Source organism: Chenopodium quinoa, unplaced genomic scaffold (genome assembly GCF_001683475.1).
Source record: "Chenopodium quinoa cultivar QQ74 unplaced genomic scaffold, ASM168347v1, whole genome shotgun sequence".
In the NCBI taxonomy this organism is placed as follows: Eukaryota; Viridiplantae; Streptophyta; class Magnoliopsida; order Caryophyllales; family Amaranthaceae; genus Chenopodium; species Chenopodium quinoa.
The window spans coordinates 873,890-896,181 of NW_018743669.1; the positions used below are offsets into that span (position 1 = coordinate 873,890).

The following is a 22,292-nucleotide window of genomic DNA, read 5'->3' on the forward strand; positions in this document are numbered from 1 at the left end:
TGAATTTCTAATCACTGATTTATGAGGAGTTTTTGTAATCTTAGCCTGACTACAAGAATCACATTTGTCAAAGTCATTGAGAGAGATATTTGGAATAAGGCCTAAATTGCTCATATTTTTTATGAGTCTTTTGTTCACATGACAAAGTCTAGTATGCCAAACATTAATAGTAGAACACAACATATAAGCAGAATTAGAAATTTTATTAACTTCAACATTCAGTTTGAACATGCCATCAGTAGCATATCCTTTTCCTACAAATATTCCATTCTTAGTTAAAGTAAACAAATCAGAACCTATGGTTTGTATAAAACCAGCCTTATTAAGCAAAAAACCAGAAACTAAATTCTTCCTCATTTCCGGAGTGTGTAACACATCTTTCAGAATGAGAGTCCTGCCAGAAGTAAACTTCAACTCAACATTTCCAACACCAGCAATGTTAGTGGAATGGGAATCACCCAACAGTACTTTCTTATCATCGGTCTTTTCAGTGTATGTTTTAAACATTCGACGATCATAACAGACATGGCGTGTGGCACCAGTGTCTATCCACCACCCATCTGATCCACCAGTAAGGTTGATCTCAGTAATCATAGCCACAAAAGGCTCTTCAATCATGCTAGCCTGCGCTGGCACAGGGTTAGGCATGTTCCTGCACTTTCGTGCCATATGGCCTGGTTTTCCACACCGATAGCACAGAAATTGACCAGTACCATTCTTAGGGGGTTGTGACTGTTGTCTTCCATTGTTCTTTTGAACATTCGGTTTATTGAAGTTATTCTTCCGGTTCTGAGGTTTGAAATTCTTACCAGCAGGTTTAAGTACTGCAGCAGATCGCCTAGGAGCATTATTAGCAGAGATTTGTAAAATCTCTTCCTTTAGATCCTGTTTTCTGGATTCTTCTTCTATACGTAGCCGAGTGATCAAACTCTCTAAGGAGAATTCCTTAGTCTTATGCCTGAGATTATTTTTGAAATCTTTCCAGGAAGGAGGCAACTTGTCAATAATAACAGCAATTTGAAATTGTTCATCAAGGGCCATACCTTCGGAAATTATCTCATGGGCAATTTTCTGAAGGTCGTGAGACTGCACTTCCACGGACTTATCATCAGTCATCTGGAATTTTAGGTACCTACTGACAGCATACTTTTTGGCACCTGCTTCTTCAGTATCATACTTTTTTTGTAGGGCATCCCACAAATCCTTAGCAGTGTTTTCCATATTATAATAGTCATAGAGGTTATCAGACAGACCATTAAGTATATAGTTTTTGCACACGAAGTCAGTTTCATTCCAGGTTTCGATTTCACTATTCAAGTAAGCTAATTCATCTTCAGGAGCATTATCAGGAATAAATGGCCGAGGGGCTGTTAAGGCAGAATTAACTTTTTTGACAGTTAAGAAAAATTGCATTTTTTGTTTCCATCTTTTAAAGTGAGCTCCTTCAAAACGGAAGGGCTTGTTAAGGTCAGCAGACATAGTAATATCTTCGGTAGACATATGGTTATTACAGGCAGAAAAAGAATGTTCTAAAATTGTTATAAACGGAACTGCGGGAACAAAAACAGTAAGAACAAAGTTACCGAAAAATAGACTGAGTCGCGGACTATGTCGCTTTCTTTAGAACATTCACGGCACTGCCCTGAAATGGTGCAAGCAGTTCGTACTAAACCGGATGTTCCCCAGGATAAAACAGCCTTTCTCTATTGTAATTATACCGGTGGAACTGCACAAAACCACCGGGCAACTAAACACCCAAAAAGAAAAGAAACTGCTCGAGGGTTTTGTTTTTGTGAGGAAAAATAGAGAGGAGAAGAAGATTGCTGTTCGTATTTTTTGTGTCTCAAAAACAGGAAATCAACACGCCTTTTATAGGAAAAATTGCAACGTAACTGCTGCTGTTTAATTAGGCACTAATCACGCAATTAAAACGGTCATAAGTTGAACGTTCAAAACGGTTACAGAAGATTAATGCGTGGCAAAACGTTTAGCAAAAAATCAGTGAAAACGTTTGCATGATTAACGCTCCATTAATCAGTTTTGAATAAAAACGGTCAAATGCAATCAGTCAAAAACGTTTAGCAAAAATCAAGGAACTAATCACGCAATTAGCCTTGTCCAAAAAATAAGTTTATTTAATAAACCCGACCCGACCCGACCCAACCCAACCCGGCCCGGCTCGGTTCGGCGCGCGTGTGTGTGATAGATGGTTTACCATATAGGTCCTCCCTCTCCACAAAATGTGGGTAGCCCAAGGGCCACACCCCTTTAGCCCACTCTCTATATTATAAAGAGAGTAAAACTCTCATTTCCCACCAATGTGGGACTTTGAGTTTTTCACAAAATTCACACACTACACACTACACACTTGTTGTTCCAACACTTCTCACGTAAGTCTTTTTGTTAGTGATAGTGGTGTTGGTCATATCGTTAGTGATAGTGGTGGTGGTTCTTATTTTTAATTTAATTTGAGTAAAATCAGAAGAAATGATAGCAATTAAGCCCGGAAATTAAAAATTAGGAATAATAGATGAGTAAAGTGAAGTCTAGCAAACTGATCGATGCAAGAACTAAAAAATTCTTCTCCATAGTTCTCCTTCATTTCCCATCATGCATGATGAAAATTGTTGTTAAAGATTTTGATTTAGAACTTTAGAGAAACCAAACTTAAAATGATGGATAATTTTTTTTTCCCAAAAGACAAGTATCTAAGGTGCAAGATTAAAGGAAGGGAAAATCAAGGCTGAAAAGCTAATTTTTAGGGTTGTAGTAAGTTTGTGATACTCATTGATCTTTTATACACAAGTTAGACCAATGGTAGGTGATTATCTGTCATCAGCTTACTACACTCCTCATGTTCCTTGCAAGAAAAATATATATAGAAGAAAAAAAAAAATTGAGGCAATTGATTAATTATTTTTCTTGCTATAATTTTGAAAACATTTAATGGCCTTCTTGAAAATAAATTAGGCTATAATTAAAGATGCATTCTATCCACGTGACTTTCACAAATCTAGACTTATTAGAACTTATGAGAACTTATTTTAGTTGTAAATCAAACTTAAGTATACCTTATTAATGTTATAATTTATCAGAATTTATTTTGTGTGATTGAATATATAATCACACTAATAAATAGAATAATTCAATCAATAAATTAAAAAAAATTTAATTAGTAAAAAACAAGCAAACTAAATAAGGCCGACCTTACATTAAGTTTTAGATCTATAATGTTGAAATGTATCATGTTTATTTTTTTCCTTTTTTAAAAAAAAAAATATTCAATGCACGCTCTACTCTTAGTGCACTCAAGGCAATTTTTGTTAGTACACCCAGGTGCATGATAGACTTTGTTTCAATACTTTGACATACATGTGCAATGCTTTCTAATATATATCTAGAAGGATTATGATAAAATAATATCCCTAAGCATTTTAAAAGCTCATTATTTATGTAACGTTTCCAATTATTAAGTTGGAAATTTATGTTAAAAACATGCGTCATATGTTGCTAATTAATTAAATGTTATAAACATCAAGAATTATTGCAATGAAGGACATGCAAAAATTGTTTAAGATTTTTTTTATATTATTAAAAAGAAAAATACTCTCAATTAATGAAATATCTATTTGAATCTCAATTAATTTGTTTCAATTTTGCCTGATATTTTTCCTTATTTCATTTAATAACCATGATATTCTTCCATAACTAATTGTCTAATTGTACCCTTTTCACAATACCTACCTTTCTTGATATGATGACGTGTCCTCTACTTTACTAAATATTAAATGTCGAATATGTGAGTATGTAAAATGTGGTAATTTCTATTATACAATAAGTTGTACCCATGCTAAGTGAGCTCCAAGTGAAATTTAAGGAAATTTATTTGGTACATTCTCGTACATTCAAAGTTTTTTAATTTGAATGAAGTTTTAAATTCAAGGAATTCACAAAAGCTGTTTAGCAAAAGGAATGCCCTAATCCCTCTTCCTGGTAGAAATGGCCTATCTATCGATTGGATAGCTTATGTAGGATTTCCTTTCCAAGAGGATCGGAAACCAGAGGCGAAGCTAGGAATTGAAACTCAAGGGGATCGAGGCTTATGTTGTATGTATTTTCTAATTTCTTTTCATAGAATAAAATATACTTTTGCACGATTATAAATTAGCTTTGACCATATTTTTTTTACAAATATCTAAATTGTATTTTTATCACAAAAATAAAAAAAATTACTACGCATTAAGTAACAACTGTTTTATTCTCATTGCAACATTTACGTTGGAAATTTCATGATTATATACCGTCAATATGTTAAACCTAAGCTCCTTCCACATTAGACACTATCACACTACCACTGAGCTATGATATATAAGATACTAATACTGCATGAGTTTAATATTTATCTTGCATTTGGGGCCAGCTTAAAAAACAAAGGAGTTGGATGTTGGGCCACAGGGGCCGGGCCTCCACCAGCCCCCCCTGTGGCTCCGCCCTTGTCGGAAACCCTACTAGCTTAGCACTGTTGGAATCCTGGTTTTGCCTTATACAATTAGACTTCGACTAAGCTTGGGCCTAGGGAAAGCCAATGCCCTTTCTCATCTCAAAGTCCAAGGTATCACAATAGAAAAAGGAGCAACATGTCCGATGTCCCTAGTAGCTACGTTCGTGAGTCCGCCAGGGTCTCACTCACTCCAGGAACTGCGGCACCATACATCCTCTAAGCGATCAAGTAAATCAAACATTTATAGCAGACACGACCTTTCGAACACTTAGTAATCCCAGGGCTAAACGGTGGGATGTTATCATTCAAGAAATTCAAAAATTTCAAAACCCTTCCTAACCTTTAAAATATTCGTACGTATTTTGACTGAATTTGAGACTGCCGACGTCTTTAGTGCTAATACATAGAGCAGCCGGGTTTATTCAATGGAGCTGCAAGTGAGCAAACCCAATACCATGGATGCCTTTTGTATATAATGCCCCATGATCACAATGCCTCTTATTCGACAATAATCAATCATCAACACATTTAGTATGTCTACTTATATACATATTTATGGTTAACGGAGTGAAATAAAGTGACTTTGGCCACATATAAAATCATCGCCCTAGTTTTATATTTTGAGAAATGACGTACGTTAATGATAAAAATACTAGGGACATTTAGCAATTCATGGAAACAATTGTGAAAAATAGAATTAACAAAAGCATTTAACACTTTTTGGTATATGGTTTACAGTAAGATTTTTGGATTACTTTAGACTTTCTCTTTGTAAGTACTCGCTTCGTTATTTTTTAAATACATCATTTTGATTTTTACACTATTCACATACCACGGTTGACTTAATTTTTTCACCTTTATAAAATAAATAAATGTTATGATATATATCATTAGATTAGTCATAATGTGTAGTTTCATAATATAATTTTGTTATAATTTTTAATACACACTAAAAGATAATAATAGTCAAAATTGTATCTCGGTAAATATGCCAATTAAACTGATGCAAATGGGAAAAAAAATATATAGAGTACCAGATACTTGCATAATTGCATTTCCCTTGCACAACAGAACACTGTTACGTTATTATTCTATGGGCCGCAGGTTTAGATCCAACCGTGGCCTATTTTGGTTTTTTTTTTTTTTTTTTTCTCTTCGCAAACCCAATTTCATTAACAATATTTTTTTACAGGCATTTCCAATCGATATTGTACAAAGTATATGTTAGTAATTTATTTTTCTTTTTTGAGAAAAGTTAATTAAATGACTTTTAATGTTTCCAAAATTTTCTTTTTTTAATAAACTCTTTCCATTTTATTACCTTTTATAATGTTATTCCCATTAAAAATCTTTTGACTACTAACAATTAGAGGAATCTTCTAAATTTCTCTCTATGTATAAGAACAACATAATCATGTGAGATTTGGTTTTATTTGTCTTGATGAGTACATTATTAATGTTTAATTTTTATGATTGTTATTAGTGTGAGATTAAAGATATTTGCGATAATATATTTGCATCGATATATGTAAATGGGACTAACATTATGAAGTAAATGGAGTAACATTTTATGCTACAAAATTTGCCAAAACAATGTATGCCATTTACTTAAAATTTCAATATATTATAAATATTACTAAATTATTTTTGTATATTTTATAAATAATTTCTTTGTTTTATAAAATTCCATTTTTACCCTTTAATTTTTTAGTGCAAAAGTTAATTTCCCAATATTTATCCAAGTCAAACTAAATAAAAGTGATAATAACCTAATTTAACCTTATTTTTGCACTTAAAAATTCATTTTTAATTACTAAAATCAAATTTGAACCCCACCTTTATTTTCTAAGCGAAAAAAATCCCTTATAAATTTAGGTTTTTTTATATGACTCGGCCAGGTTATGTTCTTTTCACCTTATTTTTAATAAACTAAAACTATTTATAATAAAATTAAAATATTTTTATTGAACTTTTTTTTTTTTCATTTGCAATTTATCTCATCTCACTATTGTAGGAATAAATATTTGTGATTGAACTAATACAAGTATATTCAATCCACATTTGTTAGTCACATCGTACCCTTAAAGTGGGGATCGACAAATGAATAAGGGAAACACCCGCCCCACCCTTAGGGCATGTTCATTTCAGTTTAATTTTAGTTCAGTTCAATTTAGTTCCAATAAGTCCGGTTGAGCTCAGTTTAGCTCCAAATCATTTCAGTTCACTCTCAGTTCAATTTAGTTTAGCTCTTTATTTTCTTCTCTCATAAATTATTCATTTCAGCAACTCTAATCAGTTCAGCTCCGATCAGTTTAGCTCAATTCAATAAATGTGAAACGAGTCTCCAATATAACTATAAAACCATAGAACCATAGTTAATAAAAATTGTGATTGTAAGAATGATAGAAAAATCTTGCTATTTATATTGTATTAACAATCCGTTTTGTGTGGGTTGGCCACCACATATGTAAAAAATGAGAGTAAGCTCTGTAATACTGGCTAAGTAATTCTTATAATACTGATCGAATAATCTTTAGAACACTTATCAAGTAATTGCAATAACACTAACGAAGTAATTTCCATTATGATTGGTCGATCAACCACGTAAAAGAATTTTATTGTACTAATAAAACTATTTTGTACTTTTGTAGCTCTCAAAGTGCTAGAAACTTTAAAGCTCAAAATCAAATACGAAACACATATTCTTTTTCAGAACCTCGTTGGTGTAGTTATGACATCTACGATAACAATTGACCTTATACTAAGATAATCCATTGTACGTTTGACTCATTAACAAGTAAAATAAAATAAAGAGGAGAGAAAAAGGTAGCGATCAAGCATGGAGGAAGAATGGTGACACGTGATATTGCATCGTTTTCTCGTTGCGCTCTTTTTTTTTTTTTTTTTTTGGTCTTAGGCTCTTTCTGAAGTACTATGGCTTAGGGTCTGTTCTCATACGTTGAAATTTAATTCAGTTCAGTTCAGATCAGCTCAGTTCAGTTCAACTCCTAATTTCCTTCTCTTATAAAATATTCATTTCAGTTCGGTTCAGTTCAGCTCAACTCAGTTCAGTTCAGTTTAGTTCAGCTTTCAGTCAATGAAAACATCCCCTTAGTAGTTTACTTTCCCTAACAAAAAATACTATAGTTTACTTTATAGCTTGATTATATTGCGTGTTCTATTATTTGGTCAATTCCAACTAACTTGTTGACTACCCGTAGTTTAATTTAAACGAAGTGTATCTTCTTAATTTGTTACTCCTACTATAATCGATTGATCAGTTTTTAAATAAGTAACAATTACGGTAACAATTAGTTTGTTCGATTGTGCAATACTTAAATAGGTAACAATTATGGCAACAACTTAGCTAGTTTGTATATTATATCAATGGAGCAGTACTTAAATAGGTAACAATTATGACAACAACTTAGCTAGTTTGTATATTATATCAATTAAAATAACTCATCTTGTTCGATTTTATACAAGAAATCTAGTATGATCTCCATCAACTACTTGCCTCAAATATTGGATGCGATAAGCTAAGGGACAGCTAAGAGATAATAATAACAACAATAGTAATGTGTATTTTACTAGCACCAAATTCCAAGTACAACTTGACAACCTCAAAATAGTCCCTGTCACATTTTACTACCAAAATAAATAATTATTTTATGTAAATCAATTTTGATTAGACAAGATTAAACCTCCTAACAATTAAGGTCTCAATCAGACAATCACAATTAATACTGTCAAAATTTTCGACTAATCATGCTCTAATAACATGCTTGTTTCAGTTTTTTTTTTGGTTGAATTTAAGTGTGATTTTGTCAAGAGAAACATATGAGAGTAGCATCCTAATTATGTGGAGCATTGGTAAGATAGTGACCTTGATCTAGCACAACACGCAACTAAATGGCTGACTATTTTTTTAGGTAAGGAGAATAAGCCGCATATTGACGAACCAACCAATCTCACAAGAAAAATCTTAAAACGATTAATTTTTTTTTTCGAATGTTGCAAGTTTAATACGGAGTATAAATTACATCAAGATTCGAAGTATGAAAATATTACTCCGTAATCGACAATCTATAGCATATTAGCGTGAATAGGGCTTGATTGAAGTAAGTACTACTAGCTCTATGGTGTGGTGTCAAATATCAATAACAATAACAATTGTGTATATGGACGGGTTATAAGGATATATTCAATAAGCTAGGTTTGCTAATTCTAAAAGATTGTGACTTGTATTTAACTATTTACCAATATTTTGAAATTTTCAACGTTCCATACCAAATTTGTAGAAAGTACTCTATGGCTCTATGCCTACACATTTGATAAATCAATTTATAAATTTTAGAATTTTAAGCACGAAATTGAGGAGTACAATTTCACGCCTACCCTTATCTTTAAAGATATTTACTCATTTAACCAAATAAGTCTTAATGCATTTCCTAGTTTATGGGCGTGAGCCGCGTGACTCTACAATGACACTTGTTACAAGTAACTCTCGGAGTAATTTTTTTTTTTTTTTTTTTAATAATAAAAGATCAATGATACATAGGTAATTGAGAGACTATGTATGTTACAATACTATCTAAAAATAATAAGCTTTAAGTTTTTTTTTTTTTCGGTGTTTAAAAAGCCACAAAAAAAGTGATGAGAGTCACTCTTAGAATTTTTAGAAATCAAAAGGAAAACTCTAAAAACTTGAGCTATTCCTCACTCGGTCACTCCCTCAAACCAATATTAGTGTATATTAATCATTTTTACACAAGAATTTGTCCTTTGTACCTTCTACTCCATATTCCATAACCATGATACTCAACTATGTATCTAATTATGTATACCCTCAAAGTTTGCCTTTCAAAAATGCTTGCATATACATAAATTGAAGGACTAAATAAGACTTGACTAGAGAAAAAATTTGCATCTCACAAATAAAATTATACACCTCTAACACGAATCAAGTTACAGAAAGATCCCTTCAATCACGGGTTTCTCGAGGCGTCAAGTACTACAAGTCAAAACGAAAGTTCAACTTGTGGAATAGTAGTATAGTGTAGTGTTCTTTCAACTAATAACCAAGTACAAATTACAAAATATCACAAAACTAGAGCTATCAAACAAATTGCAAATTGCCATACGAAAAATCAAACCACGCTACTAAGCATTAATTAAAAGCAAAAGCATAAAATTAAGAGACAATTCATGTGTCAAAAAAAAAAAAAAGACAATTCTGTTATAGAGCATATAGTTCCCATGTTCCAAAACTCTTTTTTATTATTTATTCAATTTCTCTATTTTATTATACAACTTTGTAATTAATTAACATTGTTTCTGATTAGTAGGATATTATGTCATTACATATAGTATCCTATGAACAAAAACAAAAGAAAATCTAGTTACATGTTCACTATTGAACATATATGATGTCTAAAGGAAAAGGTTTATGTGCATTAAAAATTGGCCCTCTTTTAACTCGGAGGCTAGAGTTTTTTCTAACACTGACCATTGCCATCTTTATGTCGCATGTTTATATCCCAAACTTTTTCGCCATGTGCAATCGTTCACCCATATTTCCTATCTTCTTCCTCTCAATTCTTCCAACAACTTAACACCAACTTTTGTCACCTTCCAAATGAACATTAGTTACCAATGGAGGAATTCCAATCATGTCAATAAATGGTGGGCGCCTAGGCAGTGCAATCACCTTACTATCGCCCACTACTAGGTCATATAAACCCAACACAGTCCGCTCTAGAAGCTTCCAAAAGATGTTCCGAATGTAACTCTACACATTGTGTTGCGCCTATACCTCTTACTATTACTAATTTACTATCCCCCTCGTCTCCAAATCGTGGTTTTATCTACTGTATTCTACTCGTCGAGGGTTTCATCATCGAGAGGATAACACGTGTCCTCGCCGCCAGTGTTCCACAGGAAACTAGCATAATTACCAGCATAGAAAGAGTTACCAGGATCAGCAGAAATAGCCTCTAAGAAGGTCTCTTCAGCAGCCCATAAGTCGTTCCTTACTTGCCACAAGAAATGTGCATATCTGTTATGTGCATCGGCATCTTTTGGCTCCACCTTTGTAGCCCTTTTGAAGTATTCCTCAGCTCTGTTACAAACAAACACCAAATATGTGCACATTTGTTATTTTACTAGTTCAATTTAGTACTGTACAGATTTTGTTGCAAATATTTAAATAAGAAACCAAGCTACTTTTATGTCCACATTCATTCAAATTTAACCTTTATAATACATAGAATCATAGATACCATAATAAAGTTGGTTTTTTTTTCAGCCGTATATAGTATGCGACAAATTATTTCTACTTTTGTACCATACTTTCACACTACAAATACAATTGTATGAAACACTTGGTACAAAATTCAAACACTTTTACATTCATCAATACAATCATCACACAAAAGTAATGAATTACCATGACTTAATCACGTCGATTCACACAAAAACCTCACAATTAGCTGACGTTTTAACTTTTGACATTGTTCTAGTAGACGTGAAATTTCCTCTAATCAAAATTCTGTACAAAAAATATCATACAATTTGACTAACTCAAACAGATTAATCAGAACATATCTAAATCAAGAAATAGTAAATCAAATCCAAACATATTATAGGGATAAGAATTTTACCTGTCAAAGTCGTGAACAACGAGATAGAGAAACTGAGCATAATTAGCCAAGATCAAAGCATTAGTAGGGTCTTGAGCAACAATACTCTGATAATGAAGCTCAGTTTTGAAGAAATCGACATAATCATCAGCTTCAATTTTCGCCGAAACCGGAGAAACAAACATCTGCATAGTCTCATCACCAAGAGACTCATCTCTCAATTCACTCTGCATTCTAGAAGCTTCATCAACAATCTTATTCCAAGTCTCATCCTCGTTCTGCCGCGTGTCCTCCCGCGTACTCACGGAGGAGGACACGCCGTCAGGAACAATCGGACGGTGTACAATCCCCGAATTGTTATTCATCCAACTATCACCGTCCATCCCACTCCCTACCGGCCTCACGGTATTCCCGCCACCATTGTTCCCGCCAACCGCCGTCGTCTTAGAAGACCAGCTCACCGTGAAACTCTTCGTCGTAACACCGTCAAACTCAAAACGACTACCGCCGCCGCTGAATTCTCTCTCCTCCACGGTGGCAACCGGAGGAGAAACGGCAATGGCGGCGGAGGTAGACATAGAGTGGACAGTGAAATTTGCAAGCAAAATCATGACATACACCATTAGAGTAGGAGTATGAGAGAATACTTGTTGAAAAAGCCATACAAATGAAGCATGCATTTCACTCTGAACTCTCCCTAAAATTCCTTGTAAATCTTCAAAATACAAAATCTCTCTCATCTGAAGAGTATAACTATGGAGTTCTCTGATGATGAACACCATTGATGAAAACGCAGTTTTTACCGAACAATAAGCTGATTCTCCAGCTTGTATCAAACTATCCTCCAATTGTTTCTTCTTCCTCTTTATCATCCGAAGAGATAGAGGTAGATCTAAGCTTTTCGCCTTCATTTCGACGCTTTGAATCTCCATTAATGGCGATTTCAACAACGAATTTTCGTCATCTTCTTCATCATCGTTGTTATCGTTTAAACTAAAATTTGTTTGAGATTCGGCGAAGTTTTCGTCGGAGATTTGAAAACTATTGGCTAATTCCTGGATTTTCCGGGAGAAATCTTTGTCGGAAAATGTATCGAAGTTCGCGCTACAAGCTCGACGGATTGTAGGAAGAGATGAAGGTCTCTGTTTTGGTTTGAACTCGGAAGAACGTGTTCTGCATATCTTTGAAGAAGACGACGTCGTTCCGAGAAAGGTAGATCGAAATAGCAAAACGGCGTCGTTTGATGATGTTAGTTTTCTCGGTGAGTGTGGAAATTGCAGATATGGCGTCGCCACCGCCATCTCCACCGCAAATTTTCTCTCTCAACCAATAACAATAACTATCAAACTGATTAAAAAAAAACTTCAAAATTAAATAAATTTGAGTAAGAATAATCGGAATTATACAAAATTAAAGAGTAAGATTTTTGATAAATAAAAATTTAAAAATTATGCTGGCACTTTAATCATTAGTTAAGCCAGGAAAATCGGATCGAAAAACGCAGTTCAATGCGGTTCACAAATCGAAAATAAAATTAAAATATGAGATTAAAATTTAGATTTGAATGGTTTGAAATTAATTTGTGAATTTTGAGTTTGAGAGGACAGAAGAAAATGGAAAGTCGGCGAAAAGGTAAAAGTCGGTGAGAATTTCCCGGCGAGAGAGTGAAGAGAGAGAGAGAGAGAGAGAGAGAGAGAGAGAAAGGATCTTTCTCTTTTTAATTTAATTTTTATTTATGAACACTTTGGAGTGAGAGAGGAATCTTTGAGTGGTATTTATAGGGGGGTATATCAAACATACAGATGAAATAAATAAAAAATCTTCGAAGAATAAAATATAAAGGGGAATAAATTTTTTTTTTTTTTTCTGAGGCAAAGGGGAATAAATTATTTAAATTAATTACGTAAGTTAATAAATGATTAAATGAAAAAAAAAAAAAAAAAAAGGACAAAGAGTTGTCTACGGAGTACGTAGAAGGATGAGTTTAAGGTTTTGTACTCCGTATTTTGACACCGACCATACCGTACAGCATAGGCAAACTGGTAAAGTGTATGGGTGTATTTTATATATATATACAATAAATATATATATATATATATATTTTAATGAATCAACAACTTTAATACGAGTACGTAGTAGAATAATCTACCAAGTTACACATGTCTTTTCTTTTTTAAGTAAGAACGATTTTAGTGAATCGACACCTTTTTGATGAATCTGCATAACTACATAGGTTAGGTTCTTAAGATGAAGAGGAGGGTGGATTATGAATCTTACTCAAGGTAAAAAAAAAAAAATAGGGTAAAAAATCTCTATTAAATACACTCAATATTGTAGTGCTTCTTGAAAATTGTTTTGGAACAATATTTGATGATTCTACTTAATCATTGTTGTTACTTATATACTCCATATATTTTATGATTTTATTGACCTGTTTGTCAAATTAATTGTATTTGTACTATTTGTTAATAGGTATGTTTGGAAAAATCAAATGCAAGATTGGTGGAGTAGCTATTAAGTGCTAATATGAATGCTCAAATTCACAAATTTTGTTGCTAAAAAAGGTGGCCAAAAATTGCCTACTCCATTTTGGCTTAAAGTTGGTTTATTAGATTTTTTTTTTTTTTAATTGCTACTCACCTACGGTAGATGGGTAAGTTGGTTTTTTAGACTTCTTTGTAGTTGCGTTCTCTTAAACTTATTACGAGTAGTTTATAATAAATTTATTTTATTTCGTTTGTCCCTTAAAGGTTGTTCCAATTAACTTTAACTTGAATCTAAGTTATAATTTAAATTGCGAATATATACATTTCAATACTTTTATTTAATACTATATATATATAAAAAAAAAAAAAGAATTAGCATTGAAAAATATATGTATACATTAGTTAATTAAAACACTTTCGATAAGATCTCACATAACTATAAATTTTCTTATATATTAACAAGCGAAAATTTATGTATATATTATAAATAAGTTAATACATTAGTAAAAGTCAATAATCCCATTCAACTAATATAAACATTGAATCATATTATATAAGTAATAAGCAATTGTACTCCATAAAATATATCTTGCAGTTTCCCCTTTAAACAAGTTTTGATTAGCAAAATTACGTTTGAGTAACAAAGTATTAGAGATGGGAGAGGATACCAAGGCATTGAAGCCAAAATAATTAAACTCTAGAGATTTTTCAGCTTTTTTATTACTTTACACAACTTCTCATGAAAAAAAAAAAAGTTGCAAGCAAGACACAAAAAAGAAAATAGATTTTAAGATTCGTACATCTCATGCATGTTTCTTTTGGGGTATACCTATTTTCCACCTTTCCTTTTTTTTTTTTTCTTCTAATAATTATTGTGTTCATATCAAACGTAATGGAGCACATACCAACAAGCTCAAGTAAAAAAAATAATAAATTATGGGCCTATTTTTTTTGTTCTTTCAATTTTATTATTTTTTTCTAATTAGAAAATTCATTTCCAAATCGTTGTAATAAAATTTGAGTATATGTGATTATTATTTCTAAACAAAGATAGTATATGTGTATGTCTTCATATATAATCGGTTAACTAGGTTATGTTGTAATAACTCGTCAAATGTTATCACAATAAAAACGGAATTAGCCATGCACTGATCTAGTCATATACTACGTATCAGTTACCAATTGAAGTGTGTGTATGTATGTGCACAATTTGTTGGTATAAAATACAAACGGCGGTTTTAAAATTTTACCCACCTTGTTCTTTGCTAATGCATAGCTTGTTCCAACTTCCAATTATTTTCATGCATCATTGCATCAATGCATGCAACCTCATCCTTGTGGAACTTCTAAGTTCTAACCATTGGATTCATATACACTTTTAGTCTTTTATACTTCTTGCCTTCTTTTTTATATCATATATGTGTTATGTGTAACAATAATATAATCACGTAATCATATTTTTTGCATAATTATACAAGATAATTGATTTAGAATATTTCAAGTTCCATTATTATATACCTCAAAAAAAAAAATCCATTATTATATAATTTTTTATTTTTTATTTTTTCAGTTTTACATAGAAGCATTTAAACACATTTTTCCTTTTTTTTATTATTATTTTTTTATTAATAGAAATTCCTCTATATTGATAGATATAATGAAATGTTTTTTAAAATTTTACATTTAATAAATTATGATAAACGCCTAAACATAATAAGGAGTGGAGTGACATGAGATATCTTTAGAATTTTCATTTTATATGTGGTACTATTATCCTTGGTTGTCTTCGTCAAATAATTTTGGACTATTGTCTTCAAAAAAAATAATTTTGGACTATTGTCTTCAAAAAAAATAATTTTGGACTATTGTACTGTATAATTACTAACTAATGTATATGATTATGTGATTACTGATTACTCGTATGTCTTCATATATAATCGGTTAACTAGGCAATCTTTTCATGTTTAATTTAAGTTTAAGTTGGCGTCAACTCATGATTATTAATATTACTAGGGTGCCTAACGCGGGAAAATATGTAAATAAAAATCTTACTGGTATAAACATATGCACATTTTTTTTTTAACACATATGCACATTATTCTTAAAAGTAAATAAATAAATATTTTAGGGTATAGTTGTTCAAACACAATTCATAAGAGTTATTTCAAATTTTTAAAAAAGTAAGATATGAATTATTATTATTATTATTATTATTATTATTATTACAATTAACAAAAACCTACAAATTCAACCAATTTACAAAAAATTAGTGGGGAGTCGAGTGTATCTAGGCCTTCACCCTCTAGCTATAGCGAACCCGATCCTATTGAAGATGTGAGCAGCGGCAAGAGCACCAATATCCTGAGTCTTAGCGAACGCCTGAACTTACTCCAGTGATGCAACAACCTCATTCTCTAATTCTTCCCAATGAAGACAAGGAGAAAGGAAGAAAAACATAGCTGCCTCAAACTTGTCCCGGTTTCGTATAGCCACAATCAACACAACACGACCATGTATGAAGTTAGACAACCCAGATTGTGTTAAATGATCGGAGACGATCCCGGCAAGTCAACAAACATATTAAGGCCTATGTCCCATAAATAAAGTAACACATTTGCAGGTCGAAAGGTTCTGTCGTTCTCAGTTTATCAAGTGTCGTATCACCTTACCAAATCGAGTAGTGGTCTAATGAATACTCTCTTTGTTTTTTTTTTTTTTTTTTCATGTTGACTTTTGCATGCATATCATACATGTCCTACTTTGATTATATATTTCCATTAACATAAATAAGATATAATTACTTAAAATGCAAGTGAAAATTAACTTTTACTTCGTAGAATTGAATATTACAATTAAATATATTTATGTAAATCATTATGATTATACACTAAAGTTTATCACACATGATCCAAGCACATTCTTAATGTTGTACTGAACATAGCCTTAATATTGTACAAAAGTAAAGGGCGAATTGAACATAGCCTTAATGTTGTACATATAAGTGAAGAATTAACCATGTTAACGTTGCATATGGCTTTGATTCTCTGTTGTTGAAGTCTGATTCTGCAATCTAGTGTGATTTCCACTTCAATTTGGTTTTGTTTAGCTAAAACATGGGACATAAACTTGCCCGACGTACATTCTTTTCTTGCTTGATTCTAATCTCTTTTTTTGCAAAACGAATGTTTCTTTTCCTGTTTTGGGAGAGATTGAGATGATCTTATATAATCACAACCATAAATTGTAACCCTCCTAAATTAGGAATTGGCCTTTTTTCATAACATGCAAGAAGAACTTAATTACACTATAATCACATCTTTGACGGTAATAGGGACTTAATAATCACTAAAACGACACTAATTAACACCAATTAATAGTTTGCTTTGCTATATAATAGTCATTGTTATTGGTAGCTAGTAGTCAATTCTAGAGACGTACTTATATGGTATATCCCACCTTTAGACATTAAATGAAATTAATTTTGATTGAATTGAAGAGTGGTGATATCGTTTCCGTTTTAAATCCTTGTGGACTTGTGGCTTAAGGATCAAACATCTATGGGTCAATTTTATTGATTTCTCTTATCACTTCTACATTTAATTATTTTTATTTTAATTTTTGAGAAATCATTATATTAATTATTTTAGTGTATATTCCCCTAAAAAAAATTATTTGAGTGTATATAGCGTATAAAAAAATAATAATAAAATAAAATAAAAATAAACTTGAATGTATTCGTTACAAACTCCCATTTATATTTTTGTTTTCCCCTCAAAAAAAATTTATATTAATTTTTGTTTTGGTATTCCTCTGACGGAATATACGCAATGTTAGGCAGTCATAAAAGACGGTACTAAAATAAAATCTAAGCAGCTGGCTGCTAAGGAACTAACGGTGGAGAATTAATTTATACCTGGTATGTCAGGGTCTGGGTCGTGGGGCTAAAACTTTCAACCAAACATATTGAGCAAATTAGCACAGTAAATAAATAAAAAAATTACTCTGTATAATTCTATTAAAACTAGTATATACTTTTAAAATTTTTGTTTTCTTCCTATTTTGACTTTGTAAGTGCAAGGAATGAAGTGGGCGCAAGGAATGTAGTGGGCTCATGCTGCATCCGCATTTTAAATTCAGGTCGATTTACATACTCTATCACTTTATAATAAAATAAAATAAAAAAATATTATAGAATACACATGAAGACAAATATAACAAGTAATAATTAACAATAATTACACATAAATTGTTTATGTGGCTGTTCATATGGTGTGGCCAATTGTCATGGATGTTACTTACAAAGTAGTTAAAGTTACAAGTATAAGAATTACTATGTCAGTGTTACATACTTACAGAGTTACTTTATCAGTATTATAAAGATTATTTAATTAGTGCTACGTTGTTCATTTACAAATTACAAGATGCAAGTCAAAAATAAGAACTGCGTAGTCAACGTTATAGGGGTTACTTAGTCAGTATTATAAGTAATTAATGGGTCAATATTATAGGAGTTACGTTGTTTAAATCAATTCATTTACAAGAGGTCACATGATGTAACCATGCGCACACAAAATATGCTACCACTGCACCTCGTTTTCATTTTTTTTTTTGCAATTTGGGATATTGTTTGTGAGGTATAGAGTATTTTAATTTTACAAAAAATATAAATGGAGATAGTATATCTATATAATTATATTGTATTTTTATATACATTAATAAGAACAATATTTTTTTTGAAAAAATAATAATAAAGAAGAAATTTAAACTTGGTTAGTCAGGCACATGTAGCTAGCTAAGTGAGTGATGAGTTGATGACCCATGAACATGTTGACATCAATAAATCATGTGACTAAAGTAGTGAAGTAACGGAATTAAGTGATCACTTCTCACTTGTACAGATCCTTTTGCCACATCGGACTCGGAGATTAGAGGAATTGATTCGATTTACATTCCATTCAAAATTAGGGTTAGTGATGATCTATTTTCTAAATTTTCTATCTACCAAATTTGTCTTATTAGTGTAAAGCTATTTAAATTTTCGATTTATATTGTATTTTAAAGTAAAAAAATCACAATTTTTGTAACCATAATGTTAAATTGGTTGAGTTAAGCATATATGGTTATTTTTAGGGTTTCTCATTTGAGAGGGTTTTCCTAACTTTTATTATTAGGTTTTTTCTATTTTTTGTTTTAAAGGTTTTTCTTCTCTTTTATTCCTTTTCTCTTTATACTTACCATCTCTTTTCCTCTTGGTCTTAGTTTTAAATATTTGTCGGGGCTTTCACTGGTGTTCTTACCTGTGGTAAATCCCAAAAATCTTTAAATTGCTTTCAATAAATAGGCTTCATCATTAAAATGATGATTTTTCACTTGTGTTTATTTTCAATTTTTTTGTTTGTATGGTGAATTGGTGATAATTGATCGAAGATATAGGGTTTTATGATCTCCATAGGAATCTAGAGGACCTCGTGAGTATTTTTACTCAAATGACTCTGCATCGGTACATTTCAAGTCAATTTATACTCTATATTAATCCGATCTAGGTAATTCAAGTACATAAAAAGTAATAATTATCGATTTTTGAATATTAATGTTTGAAATTATTAGACGGGTTAAATCATAGTACGATATTAATAATACCTAACCTAAGGCAGTGGGAACAGCCAGGCATCACTAATTATGCTCAAGACTTAAGAGGTCCCTTAGTATGATGTTCAGTTGCGTGCACAAGCACAACGAACGACTGATGATGTTGTTATATCACCATTTACTTGTGAATTGAGTGTTACATCTACGGTTTCCCCTTTATAAGACATCAATTTCAAACAATGTTTTGGGCCATGTTCCTCTTTCAGATATTCTACATTTCTACTTAGTATTGGTGATTATTTTGTTACAACTTGTTGTGTTATGTCATTGTAATATCAATTTATAAACAAACAATTATTGCACTATATGGTTTTCATCATTTGTCCAATTGTCCCCACTTTTGTTGGGGTCAAATCTTGCGCACCCTCTTTCAATAGTAACACTAGTTGCTCAATTTGTTAATCTTAATTTTATTCATTGCTAAAATTGTGCTCGATATATTCTGTCTCTTATCAAAATTATTAAGGAATTGAAAAGTATGTTATTGGACTTTTGTCGATTGAAACTCTAACTGAGGATCTTGGAGATGGAGGGTTGGTCCTGATTGAAACTCTAATATCTATTCCGTAATACAAAGTATTGATTAGTTATAGGAATTATTATATTTCTCTTAAGAGAAAGAAAATTGTTAATTCATACCTAACAAATAACTTTTCTTATCTTTGCTTTATCATAGAAAACTTTCTTATTTATATTAAGCACAAATGATCGTGGATTAATAATGTGGGACAAATCATAAATAAGATAATTAAAGAATGATTTATACTTCAGAGCGTACAATGTACCGTTATCATAATAAATAAATAAAGATATATAACATGCTTGTTTGGTTTAATAGTTTGCTAAGCAAATTTTAACTAACATTGACAATACTAGCTCTTGAAATAAATTTAATTTCGCGACCCACTTTTAGACGGAAAAAATATCTAGGGTTTAAAGTACTATACGTGGCATGAAAAGTGCGTGAAAAACCATATGTTTCATATGGAAGTTTGCTGAAACTATATACGAGTGCACAATTGTTGAAGTACGTACACTTGTAAAATAAGCCAAAAAAGAACAAAAAATGAAGGCATGCATGAATACATAGTTACATACCTAATACAAGAAAGTAGTTGGAATGGATCCACAAGTATGGGGAGGTTGCAGAGATTCACATGGTGCTTATGAATATGGACCGTCAATAAAAATTTAAACACCCTATCATTTTTACGAACGCAAACAGGTCATATAATTAAGCTTGGGACCGGGCCACACGGCGTGTTCTTAAGCTGTGTATTTATTTGATGTATATTTCAAGCCCATCATTTTTAACCAAGTGTGAATTGCATTTTGTCGTTTATTTTGGCACTTCTCTTTACATTAAAAATTACTTCCTCTATTTTTATTTTTTATTTTTATTTTTTTACGGGAAAATACTTGCTTTATTTCTATGTTATGCATTATTTATCGATCCTATTTTTAATTAAAGTTTGTCATTTATACACACACACACAAAAAAAAAAAGTAAAAAAAAAATTAAAGTGCTATGAATACTTATTGGAATTGAGAAATAGAACAAGTGTTTAAAAATGGAGGCATACCTATTGATAAATTATTTAGGCATACCTATTGTATGGAAATATTTTTCTATGCTATACTCGTAAGACCGTGGTGTGCACAGTACAGTGTGTTTAAATCAACCAAAGGTGTGTCAAAATCAACCAAAGGTGTATCAAAATCAATTTCCTTAATAATTGCCGAAATGTTTCTTTGTAAATACTAAGGAGTAGTTTGCTCAAGTTTAGTTCTTGCTAATTTGTTTGAGTAATATATAAACAAGTTGTACAATGAATGATATGGGATACTCGAGATTGATTGAGCTAGGAAAACCCTTACAAAAAAAACCTTGAATCCTTGTGGTCAGGGATTCGGTATGGAGATCAGGTGGGCTATGACTTTATAATATGCTGAGTGAGGGGATGTTGTGATGGAATAAACCAGAAGAATATTGAGCAATACAGTACACTGTTATTCAATTATAGGACCAATCTCACTTTATGCAACCTACACTTAGAATGATTTTAAATTTTATTTAATTTCTTATACTCAGTACTAACAGTCCACGCATTATTTATATTTATATATATATATATATATATATATATATATATATATATATATATATATATATATATATATATATATATAATATTAAGAATTAAGGTGTTGTTAATGCACTATTTCACTACGGAGTACTATGGAGTAATAGACAATTCCATAAAAAATTTTAAAAAGTGCTGTTTAAGCTAAGAACGAACATTCATTAACGGATTAATTAATACAAAGTAAACGAAATTACTCAAGGAGTCATGGGTGATTCAGTTTTTAAATTGAGTTATTTTTTTGTTAGCTAGAGTTCATTTTAATTGAATTATTTTAAATAAAGGCTTGTTCTGTTCGGTTTAATTTTCTTTATGTTCAGTTCAGTTAAGTTCTAATTAGTTCAGTTCAATTTAATTCACTTTCTAATTTTTTTCTCTCATAAACAATTTATTTCAGCTATTCAGTTCAACCTCGATCAGTGCAGTTCAGTTGTTTTCAGTAAAATCGAAAAAGATCCTAAATAAAAAAATTATAATTAGTACGAATATACCCACTTTCTTTCTGACTTCATATATGATACAAAGTATGTCCTACGAGTCTACGACTATTAAAATAAAGGATTTGACATAATTATTTTTACAATAATGTTGCTAATTAGTCCACTTTCTTAAAGCACACTTCCCACTTTCTTCAAAATCACTTCAACTTTATACCTCTAATAAGCAAACTCTCGAAGCCAAACAGTAGCAAAACGTGAATCACATTACAGATGCTCCAAATTTATTTACTTTAAAACTGATTGATTTATTGCTTTACTAAGTGGCAGCAAAATCAATTTCCCCGCCTTTTCTCCTAGCTTCTTTCTTGGATTACACACGTAGTATGCTCAGCTCTATCGCATACACGTAGTAATTTCTATCTTGGTTCGTG

At 31.5% G+C, this 22,292-nt stretch overlaps 1 protein-coding gene across 1 annotated transcript; it reads right to left on the reverse strand.

Moving 5' to 3' along the window:
• Positions 1–9,763: 9,763 nt before the first annotated feature.
• Positions 9,764–12,905, reverse strand: LOC110683433. Its single transcript, XM_021859806.1, has 2 exons — positions 11,164–12,905; positions 9,764–10,622 (listed from the first exon to the last, which is right to left on the reverse strand). The coding sequence occupies exons 1-2, from the start codon at positions 12,441–12,443 to the stop codon at positions 10,379–10,381; spliced, it is 1,524 nt and encodes a 507-aa protein (XP_021715498.1). The 5' UTR covers positions 12,444–12,905; the 3' UTR covers positions 9,764–10,378.
• Positions 12,906–22,292: the final 9,387 nt, after the last annotated feature.

Bases quoted from the DNA above. Each gene is read 5' to 3' on its own strand.
- LOC110683433 (XM_021859806.1), bottom strand. From the start codon at position 12,443: ATGGCGGTGGCGACGCCATATCTGCAATTTCCACACTCACCGAGAAAA. The intron at 10,623-11,163 runs GTAAAATTCTTA...TGTTTGTAACAG, and splicing joins GTTGTTCACGACTTTGACAG to AGCTGAGGAATACTTCAAAA.